Source organism: Tenrec ecaudatus, chromosome 4 (genome assembly GCF_050624435.1).
Source record: "Tenrec ecaudatus isolate mTenEca1 chromosome 4, mTenEca1.hap1, whole genome shotgun sequence".
Lineage (NCBI taxonomy): Eukaryota > Metazoa > Chordata > Mammalia > Afrosoricida > Tenrecidae > Tenrec > Tenrec ecaudatus.
Window position 1 is genome coordinate 116,446,088 of NC_134533.1, and position 12,822 is coordinate 116,458,909.

General features: G+C 58.0%; 1 protein-coding gene across 1 annotated transcript in view; it reads right to left on the reverse strand.

Moving 5' to 3' along the window:
* Nucleotides 1-716: 716 nt before the first annotated feature.
* The window catches only part of DSCAML1 (DS cell adhesion molecule like 1), a 391,665-nt gene continuing 379,559 nt past the window's right edge, over nt 717-12,822 (reverse strand). The window contains exons 23-34 of the mRNA XM_075547828.1: nt 10,122-10,239; nt 9,677-9,840; nt 9,251-9,349; nt 8,397-8,585; nt 7,758-8,045; nt 7,406-7,561; nt 4,851-4,881; nt 4,588-4,706; nt 4,170-4,322; nt 3,486-3,680; nt 2,747-3,058; nt 717-1,192 (exon numbers count right to left, since the gene is read on the reverse strand). Of these exons, the coding sequence (XP_075403943.1) occupies nt 717-1,192; nt 2,747-3,058; nt 3,486-3,680; nt 4,170-4,322; nt 4,588-4,706; nt 4,851-4,881; nt 7,406-7,561; nt 7,758-8,045; nt 8,397-8,585; nt 9,251-9,349; nt 9,677-9,840; nt 10,122-10,239 (2,300 nt within the window). The remainder of the gene's footprint in view (nt 1,193-2,746; nt 3,059-3,485; nt 3,681-4,169; nt 4,323-4,587; nt 4,707-4,850; nt 4,882-7,405; nt 7,562-7,757; nt 8,046-8,396; nt 8,586-9,250; nt 9,350-9,676; nt 9,841-10,121; nt 10,240-12,822) is intronic.

The following is a 12,822-nucleotide window of genomic DNA, read 5'->3' on the forward strand; positions in this document are numbered from 1 at the left end:
AGAGAGCCGCGCTGCAGAGGGCGTGGCAGCACGCCAACCCCACTCAAGGGGCCCAGCGCCCACCTGAGACCAAACAGCTGCTCCCTGGCCGGGCCCAGGAGCCAGCGGCCCTGGTAGGAAAGCACCCTGCGGAGCGACTGGGGGAGAGGGGGGCCTCTACCACTTGGGAAAGACGCCCCACATAGAAACATAGCCTTTATTGCACACGGTCTCTTCTCATAGAAAAAGGTATTAACACGTAAGCATTTGCAAACGGCTGCAACTCCCGCCTTTCCTGGACAGTAAAATCGCATGCAGTTGTCTCTGAGCTGGGACTTCGGTCTTAGTCAAAACCACCGAGACGGGACGGCGAGGGGGGCCGCGGGGCAGAGCTGCTGGGTCTCTGGGCCTTTTCCTTGGGCGCGGGTGAGAGAGATATATAGATATATAGTTCGTTGGTGGTCCTGCCTCTCTATATACGTATATATGTCTCCACACGCAGCATCTTGTGGGTGGGGGGGCAGTGGGGGGTGGTAGGGTGGACTTGTATGGTCAAATTCTTTGTGCCCTGGCTTCATGGAGAAGAAGAAAATAGTGTCATTTGTACAAAAGAGTTCTATGTACAGGCGTTCATGACTTGGGAAGGGCGTCTCTCTCCGCCGGTGGTTTGTGTCTGTCCGTCTGACGGGAGCAGCGAGGGAGGACGGCCCAGCGGCAGCGGGAGGCCCGAGGCGCCCCTACACCAGGGTGTAGGACTTGGAATAGGCCCCAGCCCCCTGCTTCTGAGCCCGTCCCACCCCCGACGTGCTCATCTCCAGAAGCGAGTCCCTAGAACCCCCCATTTTGGTGTGTGGGCCCCCGGCCCGAGGAGGCTCGGTGCTGGGGGCCGGAGGGGCGGTGCTGGGGGCAGTCTGGGGCTCAGAGGGGGTGGGGCCGGGTGCTGGGGGGGCCGTGCCGGCTGGGGGGGCTGGCATGGCCAGAGTCCTCTGAGGTAAGGTGGCTGTGGAGGCTCCAGTGGGGGCCCCGGGGTGCGGGAGGCCCAAGGGCTTGCTGGCAGGGTCCAGGGTCAGGTGGCGAGCCTGCGGGTGGTAGGTTCGAGCCAGGTTCCGGATGGAGGCCTCTCGGGGCGGGACCACAGGGCAGGGCTCTCGGCCCTCGGACTTGCGGAAGAAGACCTCGGACTTGGCGTACAGCGGCAGGTTGCAGTAGTCACCTGCAAGCAGAGACGGAGCGCCTCAGAGGCTCCGTTCGCCGAGCCCCGGCCCCTGTCCTCTCCGACTTGCGCTGGCCTCGCTAAGCCCAGGCTCAAAACTCTCTGTGAAGCCTATGACGGCCGGCCCCACAGAGAACAGTTAGATGCTGCTTAGATGCTGCTGGCCCGGGATGGCCTGTGACGGTGGTCCATCAGACCTGGGCGATCTATGGGGCTTTTCCTAGGCAGGTCTTTGGAAGCAGACCACCAGGTCTTTCTTCCTGGTCTGCCTTGGTCTAGAACAGTGGTTCCCAACCTTCCTAATGCCGCGACCCTTTAATGCAGTTCCTCGTGTTGCAGTGACTCCCCCCAAACCATAAGGTTATTTTTGTTGCTACTTCATCCCTGTCATTTTGCTTCTGTGATGAATCAGACGACCCCTGTGAAAGGGTTGTTTGACCCCCAAAGGGGCCTCGACCCACAGGTTGAGAACCGCTGCTCTAGATGCTGTGCTGCACCCTTTGTAGCATCTCAGCCGCCCGTAAGCCTCCACTTGTAGGGACTCCAACTCAGGGCCTCTCGTGGAAGGGGCTGTGTGCCCCGCACCCACCGCTGCCCCCACCTGGGACACGGGGTCAATCTTCCTTCCCTCCAGGGTTCTTGTGAGGTGTGAAGGAGCTAACTGTGACATACCACCGGGTATGGACTGGCACCTAAACTGATACTTATTATCAACGGATGCTGATGATTCAGCGACCCCCGGCCCACTCCCTGGACCTGCTTGCATGCTGCAGGTGGTGGGGAGCTCACTCCGTCTAAAGATGAGGCCTTCCTGACTGACCTGGCTGTTCCCCGAGAAGAAAAGGAACACGAGGGGCTTCTAAACAATGGGCTTAAAGAGGATGGGCTTGTTCCTCACGCATAGTTTGAAGCCCCCTGGTACGCATATAACATATGCATATGCACGTGTATGCCTGGGGGTGCAGTGGTTTAAGTGCTGGGCTGAGCATCTCAAGGTGAGCAGTTTGAATTCACCAACTGCCCCACGGGAGTAAAAGGAGACTGTCTGCCCTGTGCCTTGGGAACCTGCCCTGGCAGTCCTACTTGGTCCTACAGAGTCACGATGAATTGGAATTGACTTGATGGCAGTGGATCAGGAGGGGGCCTCAAACGTGTGTGGGAAATAGAATGGAAAGATAGAGGTGGAGGCTGCCATGATCTTCTGGAAGCCCCTCCATATATCATATATGTTTGTCTGCATGTAGATAATACATGCCCATATGTGAGCTTGAGAAAGCTTGGAAAACTGGGTGAGAAGATAATGGAACTTCCCCATGTGCCCTGAAGCCCCTTTGCTTGACTCCTGTCATCCCACCTCCCGTTGGACCTGATTATGTCCAATCAGGCTCCTCCCTCCCACGGCTCCCTTCCCTGGGGCCCCTTTCCCCCGTGGGACATCCCCAGTACATGCCTACTTTCTAAACAGCATGTTTAGAAGCCGGGATGGGGACTTGACCCGCTTGCCCCTGGCAGAGCCCGCTGGGCGCAGGTCTGGCTGGGCAGCTGAGGACTCACTCTTGTTGGCCCGGTGAGGGATGGGCACGGCCACATTCTTGCCGCGGTCGGCGTCCTGGGGCTTGGGCGGGGAGGCGGTGAAGCGGCAGATGCCGGGTTCCGAGGGCGTGCTGGTGGACGTCATGCTGTCGGCGTTCTCGTTGGTGCCCGTGGTCATCTGGTCGGAGGAGCTGTCCGAGATGAAGCACTCGGTGATCTCGAACTTGGCGTGCTGCAGCTGCTCCTCCAGCTTGGCGTGTTCGTAGGCGCGGGCCAGCTCCTCGTAGGTGGAGGAGGCGCTCTCAGTGGACACCATGCTGTTGCGGCCTTTGTCTGGGGAGGTGGAAGGCGTGGAGAGAGGTGGGGCATGGATTAGGGGGCCCCAGGCATGCCAGACCAGGCGGAGCACTGCCAACACCCCTGGCCCGGCAGCCTTGCAGGAAGCGCTGCCCTCCGGTGAGGGTGGCCGTGGTGGCCAAGAGGGGCGAGAACATCTTTCTTTCACTGTTGAGCGTGGACAACCACCCTGGGGCCGAGTGACTCCTTCTCCAACAAATGCCAGACGCACGGCTTTCCTGGGGGACAGCGGGACAAGACCCTTGACCCAGCCAAGTTGAGAGGCCAAGTGTCTCCATCGGAGCCACACGGGGTGCGTGGCCAGTGGGATCAAAGCCCCTTGGGCTGGAACGAGGAGATGGCGGTGGCAGGTGGCAGGGGCAGGGAGAGGCCGGGCAGCATGCAGGCAGGGTCTGGGGCTCACCCGTGTCTTGCGAGAGGCTGGCACTGTAACTGTCGCTCTCGGTGACCGTGACCCCATGCTGGGAACCGACGGTGCGCCAGTCCGAGGTGAGGGTGCGGGCGGGCGTGGAGGCCTGGCACTTGGTCAGGGTCCACTGGCTTGAGTACCGGTTCCGGGTGCTGTGAGCTGACTTCACGTTCTTTCTAGACACTGGGTCTGCACAGAGGGGGTGAGACTCTCAGACAAGAGGGAGCAGCCGGCACCTACCAGACCGCGGCCGCCACAGCCGCCCTGCCCCCCTCAAACCTTCTGAGTAGGCCGCGTTCCTGACCACACAGCCAACCCCAGGGGAAAAGGACAAGAGGGGAAGTGTGTGGCCTCCTCTCCTGCTGCCCTCCAGGTGGTCCCTTGACTCCCCACTCTCCTGGCTAATCCTAGGCCCATGTCCAGAGTCAGTCACAGTGTTAGAGACTGAGGTCCTTGGGGAAGGAGACACCCAGTGCTCCCCAAATGTATCAAAAGCGCAGACCCAGAGAAAGAAGGTGTGTGTGTGTGTGCATGTGTGTGTGTGTGTATGGGGGACCACAGTGCCAGCCATCGAGTCTGTAGACGGGAATGCCAGAGCTGTGTCCACCCCACATGCTGCTCTTCCTCCTTCCTGCCACCTCTGCATAGCCCCCCCGTCCCCGCCCGCAGTAGGCGTACTGGTTCCTGGCCGGATGTCGGACATGTCGATGAGGGGGCCTGTACTCTGGATGAGGGCCGGGTGGTGCAGGGAGACGCCAGTGCAGAAGCTCTGGGGGTTGACAGCTTGGCTGAACTCAGCATCCGTCACAGGGATGGTGGCCTTGTCATCTCCTGGGGGAGGAAGGGCAGTCACTGGGAGTCCCTTCATGCACCATCTTTACCGCCCGCTCCCCCCCCCCCCCCGCCCCGCCCCATGACTCTGTCTTGACCCAACAGGGAGATCCAGATAGATCAGGCCCACCACCCTGGATACAGAGAGGAGGAAACTGAGCCCTTGAGTGAGGCCGCAGTGAGAGGTGATGCTGTGACTGTGGATGGGGAACTGGCCAGGGGAGGTACCCCAGCGTGGGCAGCGAGCCTGGCTGATTCTACTTACCCAGCTGCTTGATGCCCTCCTTGTCTTCGATGAGCAGCTGGACTCTGGGGATGTCAATGTGCAGGCGAGGGCCCTGGGGGGGCCCCTTCACAGGGGTGTCGAAGCTTCGGTTGTTCTTGCTGGGAGGAGAAGGGCTGGGTGGGAGGGCTCTGCAGGACAGCGGGGATGCAGAAGCTCGCCCCTAATTTGGGAGTGCAGAGGGAGGTCCCCGTGTCTCTTGCAGGAGGGAGGGGAGGCAGAGGAAGCAGCCGGGGGGCACCTACCTTATCAACATCTCTGCCAGACTCTTTGCATCTGCAAGACAGGAAAGAGAGAGAGGGAGGTGAGGTCAGAATGCAGATGGGAACCAGGCGAGGTGTAGAAACAAGGTGGGGAGAGTTCCTAAAGCGGCCACCTGGGAGGCAGAGGGGGAAATGCAAGGACCTCAGATAGCCCAAAGCTCGATGAGGCCTCACTGCTACCAGCGGGGCTCAGGCCTAGTTTACTCTCCTCAGTTTTTACCCAACAGGGAGGCTGTCCTGAAGGGGAGGAGGCAGATATGTACTCCAGTGTCCTGAATCGACTCTCATTGAATCAGGCACTGTGGCAGATGCTGGGACAAGCCTTTGCGGAGGTCTGTCCCCAGTTATCTGTCTGAGGGAGGGGAGAGGGGAGGGTGCACACTCAAGTGGGAAATACCGAGCCAATGGGCAGCCTCAGGAGACCCCACTCCAGGGCAGCTGTCCACCCAAATTCCAGACATGGATTTAGGATGCCCTGCTTTGTTGGAGAGAGATTTTGAATGGGGTCAGGCTCATAGGTTAGGGATTGAGGGCGGCGGAGAAGTAAAGGGACCTGATTACTCCATTCAACCCCTGATAATGAAGACTGGTCTTTCAGTATGAAGTTTGATAGATGCACGCAACATCTAAACATTCCTCCACTCTTCCATCCAACCATCTACCAACCCATCCAACCTCCAACCCATCCATCCATCCACCCACTCATCCATCCAACCATCTACCAACCCAGCCAACCTCCAATCCATCCATCCATCTATCCATCCATCCATCCATCCATCCATCCACTCATCCATCCAACCATATACCAACCCATCCACCCTCCAATCAATCCACCCACTCACCCACTCACCCATCCATCCATCCATCCATCCATCCATCCATCCATCCATCCATCCATCCATCCACCTACTCATCCATCCAACCATATACCAACCCATCCACCCTCCAATCAATCCACCCATCTAACCATCCAAACATCTCCCCACTCATCCATCCAACCACCTACTAATTCATCCATCCTCCCATCTATCCATCCATCCATCCATCCATCCATCTACCCATCCATCCGTCCATCCATTCAAACATCTCCTCACTCATCCATCCAACCATCTACTAACCCATCCACCTTCCCATCCATCCATCCATCCATCTAGACATCCCCTACTTATCCATCCAACCATCTATCCAAACATCTCCCACTCATCCATCCAACCATCCATCCATCCATTCAAACATCTCCCCACTCATCCATCCAACCATCTACCAACCCATCCACCTTTCCATCCATCCATCCATCCATCCATCCATCCATCCATCCATCCATCCATCCATCTAAACATCCCCTACTTATCCATCCAACCATCTACCAACCCATCCACCTTTCCATCCATCCATCCATCCATCCATCCATCCATCCATCTAAACATCCCCCACTTATCCATCCAACCATATTCCAATCCATCCATCCATCCATCCATCCATCCATCCATCCATCCATCCATCCATCCATCCATCCATCCATGTACCCACTTTATCCACTTAGTCATCCTCCTGACCCACCATCCTTCTACCCATTCATTCAACCATCCATCCATTCAATTATTTATCCATCCATTCACTCACCCACTCAATTCTTTCTCCACTCAGTCATCCTCACAAGCCACCATCCTTCAACCCTCCATCCAGTCCTCCCTCCATCCAGCCACCTGGCTCCTGCATCCCCTGGGCAGGGCTAGCTATTCCCTCGCCTGTGCTGTGCCTGCGTGTTGCCTCCTACGTTTCATTAGGGACTGTGAAGGCCAGGGAGGGTCCCTCTTCCTTCGCCTCTGTATTTCTAATCTCTGGAAAATTGAGGATGCAGCAGATACTCATCAAGTGCTTTCTAAATGAGTCAATAAACATTTATTAGGCAGTTAGTAGGTGCCTGGCACCGTATCGGTCCCTGGGGGAACAGAAGTAAATCAGATCCAGTCACAACAGATTGAGGCGTCAGGTGCTGGGGCAGGGGTGATATTCAGAGTATTTTACCCCTGACATGGTAAAGAGACGGTCTGTGGGCAGGGCCTCAGGGACCACCTGCTGGGCCCACTCTCCAGTGACCATATCCTGGGCAACTCTTAGGACTCTGGAGGAGAGGATGGAGCTTCCAGGGTGGCTGGGGCCATCATCTGCCCACCCACCATCATGCCGATGTTTCAAGACCTCATCCATCAGGATGGCTTGACCAGTATGCAGTCAGGGCTTGGGTGAGCAGCCGCAAGGTGGGTGGGGCATGGAACAGGGGGCAGTGGATGACCTAGGAGGGGTTGGCAGCCTCTCAACTTGATATCAGGGTGTTTGATGGAGGGTGGCGTAGTGGGCTGTGACCCCAAAGTTCAGCAGTTCGAAACCACCAGCTGCCCCGCTGGAGAAAGATGGGGCTTTCCACCCCCGCCAACAGGGGTGCTTTTCACATGGCTCCAGGGTCGTCTGAGTCTGAGGGACCAGTGTGGCCACGTGTCAGCACCCCTCCCGGAGGCCCATGAGAAGCACCTCACCTCGGAGCCGCTTCAGGCGCTTCTCCTTCCTCTTCTTGCGGACGACCAGCAGCAGCGCCACGCCCAGGGTGGCCAGGATGACGGGGCAGCCGATGGAGAATAGCTTCTTCACGTCGTCCCCCTCCCCCTGTGCAGACTTGATGGGCGGGATCGTGCCTGGAAGGAGGCAGGGGTGGGAGGCAGGCACCCTGGTGAGCTAGCAGCTGCCCACGTGGCGTGATGAACGACCGGACAAAGGGCAGGGGGGTGGGTTGGGGCCATGCATGGCAAAGCCCCGAGGGTTGGCAGGTGACCACAGCAGCTGACAAGGACAACGTTTACTTCTATGTCCCCCTGGCCCTCCGCAACTCACTGCCGTCGTAGTCCAGCGTGGCGAACTGGGCCGTCTCATTGCCGCAGCCCGCGCTGTTACAAGCCCGCATGCGCAGCTCGTACCACGTGGCCTCCCGCAGCTCGGTCAGAAACACCTCCACCGAGCTGTTGGCCCGCAGCCCCTGCCAGGCCCACGTCCCCTTGGGCCGGTACTCCAGCAGGATGGCCGTGATGGGGCAGCCCCCGTTGTTCCAGCCCTGCAGGTTAAGCCTGGCGTGTGTGGAGTTGATGTGGGTGAAGAGGTGCTGGTCTTTGCGGAAGGAGGGCTCTGGAGGCAGAGGGAGAGGGCCAGGTTAGAGGCAGGCAGGGTCTTTCCCTCCAGCGACCTCATGGACAGAGGGGGAGGGCAGGTGGGGAAGGTTGCCCTGGAGTGGCTGGAGCGGCAGAGGGTCTGGGGTGGGCGCAGGTGGAGTGAGCGGAGAGGAGAAGAAGGAGAGGGAGGGGAAGGAGGAGACCTGGTGGGGCAAGATTCTACCAGCCCCGACAGGGAAGGGGGACCAGTTGTCTGAAGATGATTCAGCAAGAGGTGACTGTGATCAGCCCCAGCCATTTCTCGTCCCGTATCCTGGGTCCCTCCATCCCCACCTGCCTCCCACCGGGGCTGGTCTTTGGGCCTCACCTCGCCCGTGGGTCTTGGCCTCGATGATCTCGCTGATGCGCCCTGAGCCCACGCTGTTCTTGGCTGCGAGCTTCACCTTGTACCACGTGCCGCACTTGAGGCTGTCGAGCTTGAAGGAGCGCTCGCTGGAGCTGATGAACACGTCCTTCCACTCCTCGCTGTTGTCCACCGAGTACTGCAGCACGAAGCCTGGCAGGAGGTGCGCGAGGTCAGGTGGGGACAGCGCAGGCCTGGGACACCCCAGGCATCCAGGGGACTGGGCTCCAGCCAAGGGGGCAGAGTGGGGCCTTTGACTGTTTTGGGGTCGTGTGCCAATTAGATATGGAATGTCCCAGCGCCTGGGTGAGTCTGACTGCCCTGTCATTAGCTCTAGGGTTGGGGTCTAGCAACAGAAGGTTCAAGTCGTGGGGCGTCCAAAGGAGCTCCCTGGGGCCCTTCCTACTGCACTCGGGCTCCCAGACTAGCCGTGTCACCTGGGAGCACATTCAGAAACAGCCCATCTGGGCCCCTACCTGCTGGGGTTGGACGGACGTACTCAACTTGTGAAGCTCAGATGATAGAATACATGAGGTTTAAGACAAAATTTTAAAACAGATTTGGAAACTGAGGTCTAGAGATGAAAACTGATGTGTTCAAGTTTAGCAGCAACTCTGTGCCCAGGTGTGTGGGGGCGGGGGATACAGCCCAGTCTCCTGGGCCCATGGCCCTCGAGAAACTGCCCGTGGTCTTGATTCTGCCTCCTGACCACTTCCTGGTGCTGTGGACAGGTGGGAGGCTTGGGCATCACCCGCTCCCTCTCCTGGGCCCAAGAAAGCCTTCCCTATCTCCCCCTCCACACCCGGCCCCGTTCTCACCTCGGATGGAGCTGCCTCCATTGTCTCCAGGAATCCAGGTCAGGGTGATGGAGGACGCGGAGGTTTTGGAGACAGTGAGGCGGGGCTGGTCCGGAGGGACTGCGAGGGGAAAGCCTCGGCTCATCACCAGGGAGGACACTGGCAGGGAGGGTACCCAACCTACTCATGCCCTCCCAGCCTCAACTGCCCAGGGATGGAGGGGCGGGTAGAGATTCAGGCGGGAGTTCGAGGCCAGCTACCAGGCTTTCCTAGCCCTCTTGCTCATTCTTGCCTGACCCCACCTGCCTCCTCTGCCACCTGGCACTACCTGGGGTCGTCGTACTAAGTGAGTTTCTTTTGGGCTGATTTCAGCCATCCGTCCTGGACCTCCTGCCCCTTCTTGGTCCCTGTCCCCCCTGCATCCCAATTTGCCTCCCAGGGTCTCACCTTGAACCAGGAGGTTGACAATGATGGTGTCAAAGCCACCTGTGTTGGTAGCCGTGCAGGTGTAGTAGCCAGAGTCCTCGGCCTTCACAGCACGTAGCAGTAGCGTGCCATTGGTATGGATAAGCCGGTGCCCGTCCATGGACACAGGGATGGCTGAGTCCTCACTGCCGGGATGACAGAGACACATTCATCCTGGGGCACCCGGTCATGGGGAGTGGGGGAGGCTTGCTGACGGATCCTGGGTTCTTCTGGCTCATCCAGCATCTCTGGCTTCTTCAACCCCCCAGGGAAGGAAGGTCCTTGACCCTCCAGTAGCAGGGGTTTGGGAAGCTGGTCCCACAAGGCCATAATAGAGCCCAGGGACACATAGAGGCAGCTGGAAGGGGGGGACCCCAGACCTTTCTTCCTGGCACCCTGGGGATAGGAGAGAGGCCCCACTACACACCTGTCCTTGGTCCACTTTACAGCGGGGGCTGGGTCTCCCACTGGATGGCAAGGCAGTCGCACGTCTTTCATCCAGGGTGTCGTCACAGTGCCCCCAAAGGAGATGATCTTGGCTGGGGCTGCAGGGGAGAGAGGAGGAGGGGCACCCCACGCCAGTCACTCACATGGTCCAGGACTCCCTGGATCTACAGCCAAGCCTCCCTGCCCTTGCCTGACCTCCACCTTGGGCTCCGGGTGGAAAGTAGGCACCGGAGAACCTCAGCTGGGAGTCGGGGATTGAACAAATGCTCATCAAACATCTCTTTGGGACCAGGTGGCTCCTGAAGCTCTAGGGGATCCAAGGGACGTAAAATAGATCCCCTGCCCTCAGGCTGCTCACAGTCCAGAGGGAAGCGGGGCTTAAAAACATCGTGGCAGAGAGCAAGTTTCTCTAGTGCGTGCGTAGCCGTGGGGCACAACGAAGGGCAATGAACGGTCCTGAGACAGTGGATCAACCTCTGGAACCGGGTGTTTTCATTTGAACCGTGAAGGCGAAGAAAAGGAGTTCTACAAGGAGGGATGGGAAGGCATGCCAGCGGGAGGACACTGAGGCCTGACATCGGACAAGCAGGAGGGTGCGTGAGGGGGCAGGCAGGAGCAGGGCCTGGAGGGGTGAGCCGTCCTGGTGGGCAGCAGTGATATAGAGGGAAATGCCCTTTGCTCACAGCTACATACTCAAAATGCTCCAGTGGCTTCTCCTGACCTCCGGAGGAAGTCCAGTCTCCAGCTAGGCTGCTTGCTGGATATTTCAGAACTGTTCTGAGTAAAAGAAGCAGCTGTCTAAGGGAGACGTTAGCTAAGCCCACATCTGTGATCCCAGGATTGCACACCATACAGTCCAAATCCAAAGGAGGGAACAGTGTCAGAGCCAGAACTCAAATGGTGCGATTCTGGTGTGCCAAAGCCCAGGATACAGAGGGAGTACATCTCCGGCGATTGCCCTCTGACCGTAATCAAGGGATGGGAGTAAAGAGTAGCCTGGTGGTCTGACGGAGATCGGAGAGACGACTGTAGTAGATTAACATGATAAACCTGACTTGAATGGTGAAACCTTGCCACTTGATCTCCCTGCGGATACACTTGGGGCCTGACCCCGGCTTTTAAAGTCTTCTATGATTTTTTTTTCATATTGGGGCTCATCTCTGCTGTATTTTGTCATTGTTGGTAGCCTTCTTGACCCTTTGTTCTGGGTGTTTCTATGTTTCCCAGTGTAGGAAACCCAGGATACACGAATCTAAAGAGACAGCAACTAGAATAAGGGTTCTGGGGACTGGAGTTCAAGAAGGAAGATGTTTTGAAGCTGATTGTGGCATCAATTGTACAATACCGCTTGATGTGATTGAACTATGGAATGGTATGATGTTGGAATTAGCTTTTAATAAAATGGTTCGGGGGTAAAAAAAGAAAAAAAATACTTGGGAGTATAAGAGAGATGTTTGGACCAGAGGTGCTGGTTTTGGAGTCACTAGTTGGTTAGGGTGCAGACTAGCAGAAGCTTAACCAAACCCTAGGGTCAAGTACCTAAGACTATAGAGCAGGAGAGGTGAAGGGCAGGTCCTGAGGGAGACAGAAGCTCACTAGAGAGTCCACACCACAGGAGACCAGAGAGGACCAATGTCACACCAAGTAAGCTGTGGTGTCAGCCACCTCCACCCCCACCCGGCTCTTCCCAGAGCCAGTCAGGGCCCAGGCCCTGTCACTTCTTCCCTGAGCTGTGCAGCCATGCCAGGCAGTCTGCACAAGGCCATTTTGTCATTGGTCGAGGAGTGGTGCCTGAAGCCGGGGGCATGTCCCTCAGAGGGAGAAGCGGGCTCCACTGAGCCAGAGGGCCCACCTTGTGGGGAGAGCGAGGAAACCACGGGGGCAGGTTTGGGGACAGGCCACGGAGGTTGGTGCTTTGTGAAGGCCATGCTAGAGGCTGGGGCCTGAGCAGTCGGGCCTATGGGACTCCACTGGGAGCAGAGCGAAGGCTCGGGGTCTCAGGGATGAGACGGGGCTCAAAAGACTAGGTTCCAGATCTGGTTCTGCCAAGAGGTGAGGCTGGCTCTGAGCAGAGCTCTCTCTCTGGGTGTCCGCACGGGGCCCATGGTCTTTTCCCATGGTCTCACCGGGCAGAAAGGGAAGACACGTGAATGGGTCCTAGGACACACAGCGCCCTGTAGGACATGGGAGAGGGGCAGCTTTTCGCCAGGATTCCTGGGTTGTTGGACCCGTCTCTGCCCAGGGAGGCCCTGAGGCCTCTTCCTCTTGTGAGGAGCTTTCAGGAGAAGGGGTTGGTAGAGATCCCATGAGGAAGAGGAGGGAGGTAAGACATGCTGAGCTCATGAGGAAAGAGCCCTGACTTGTGGCCTGAAGACCCAGGAGGCTGCCTTCCCTGCTGCCACTGACTGGACAACTGTAACCTGGGAGCATGGGTGACAGGTGGAGGCCCTGGCCCATCTAGACCTTCAATAGGCCGAATACCAGAATACCAGCCTACGGTGCCTGGGCGGGACAGGGGCAGAAGCCTCCTGTGTCCGGAGCGAGGGAAGCTCCAGTGACCAAGAAGGGGCTGGGAAGGCATCCAGATACGTAATGATGGCAGGAGAAGAACAGGAAGGGTCTGGGAGGCCTGGAGGGGAAGGCTTGTGGTGGCTAATGCTATGGCACCAGGGCAGGTCCCG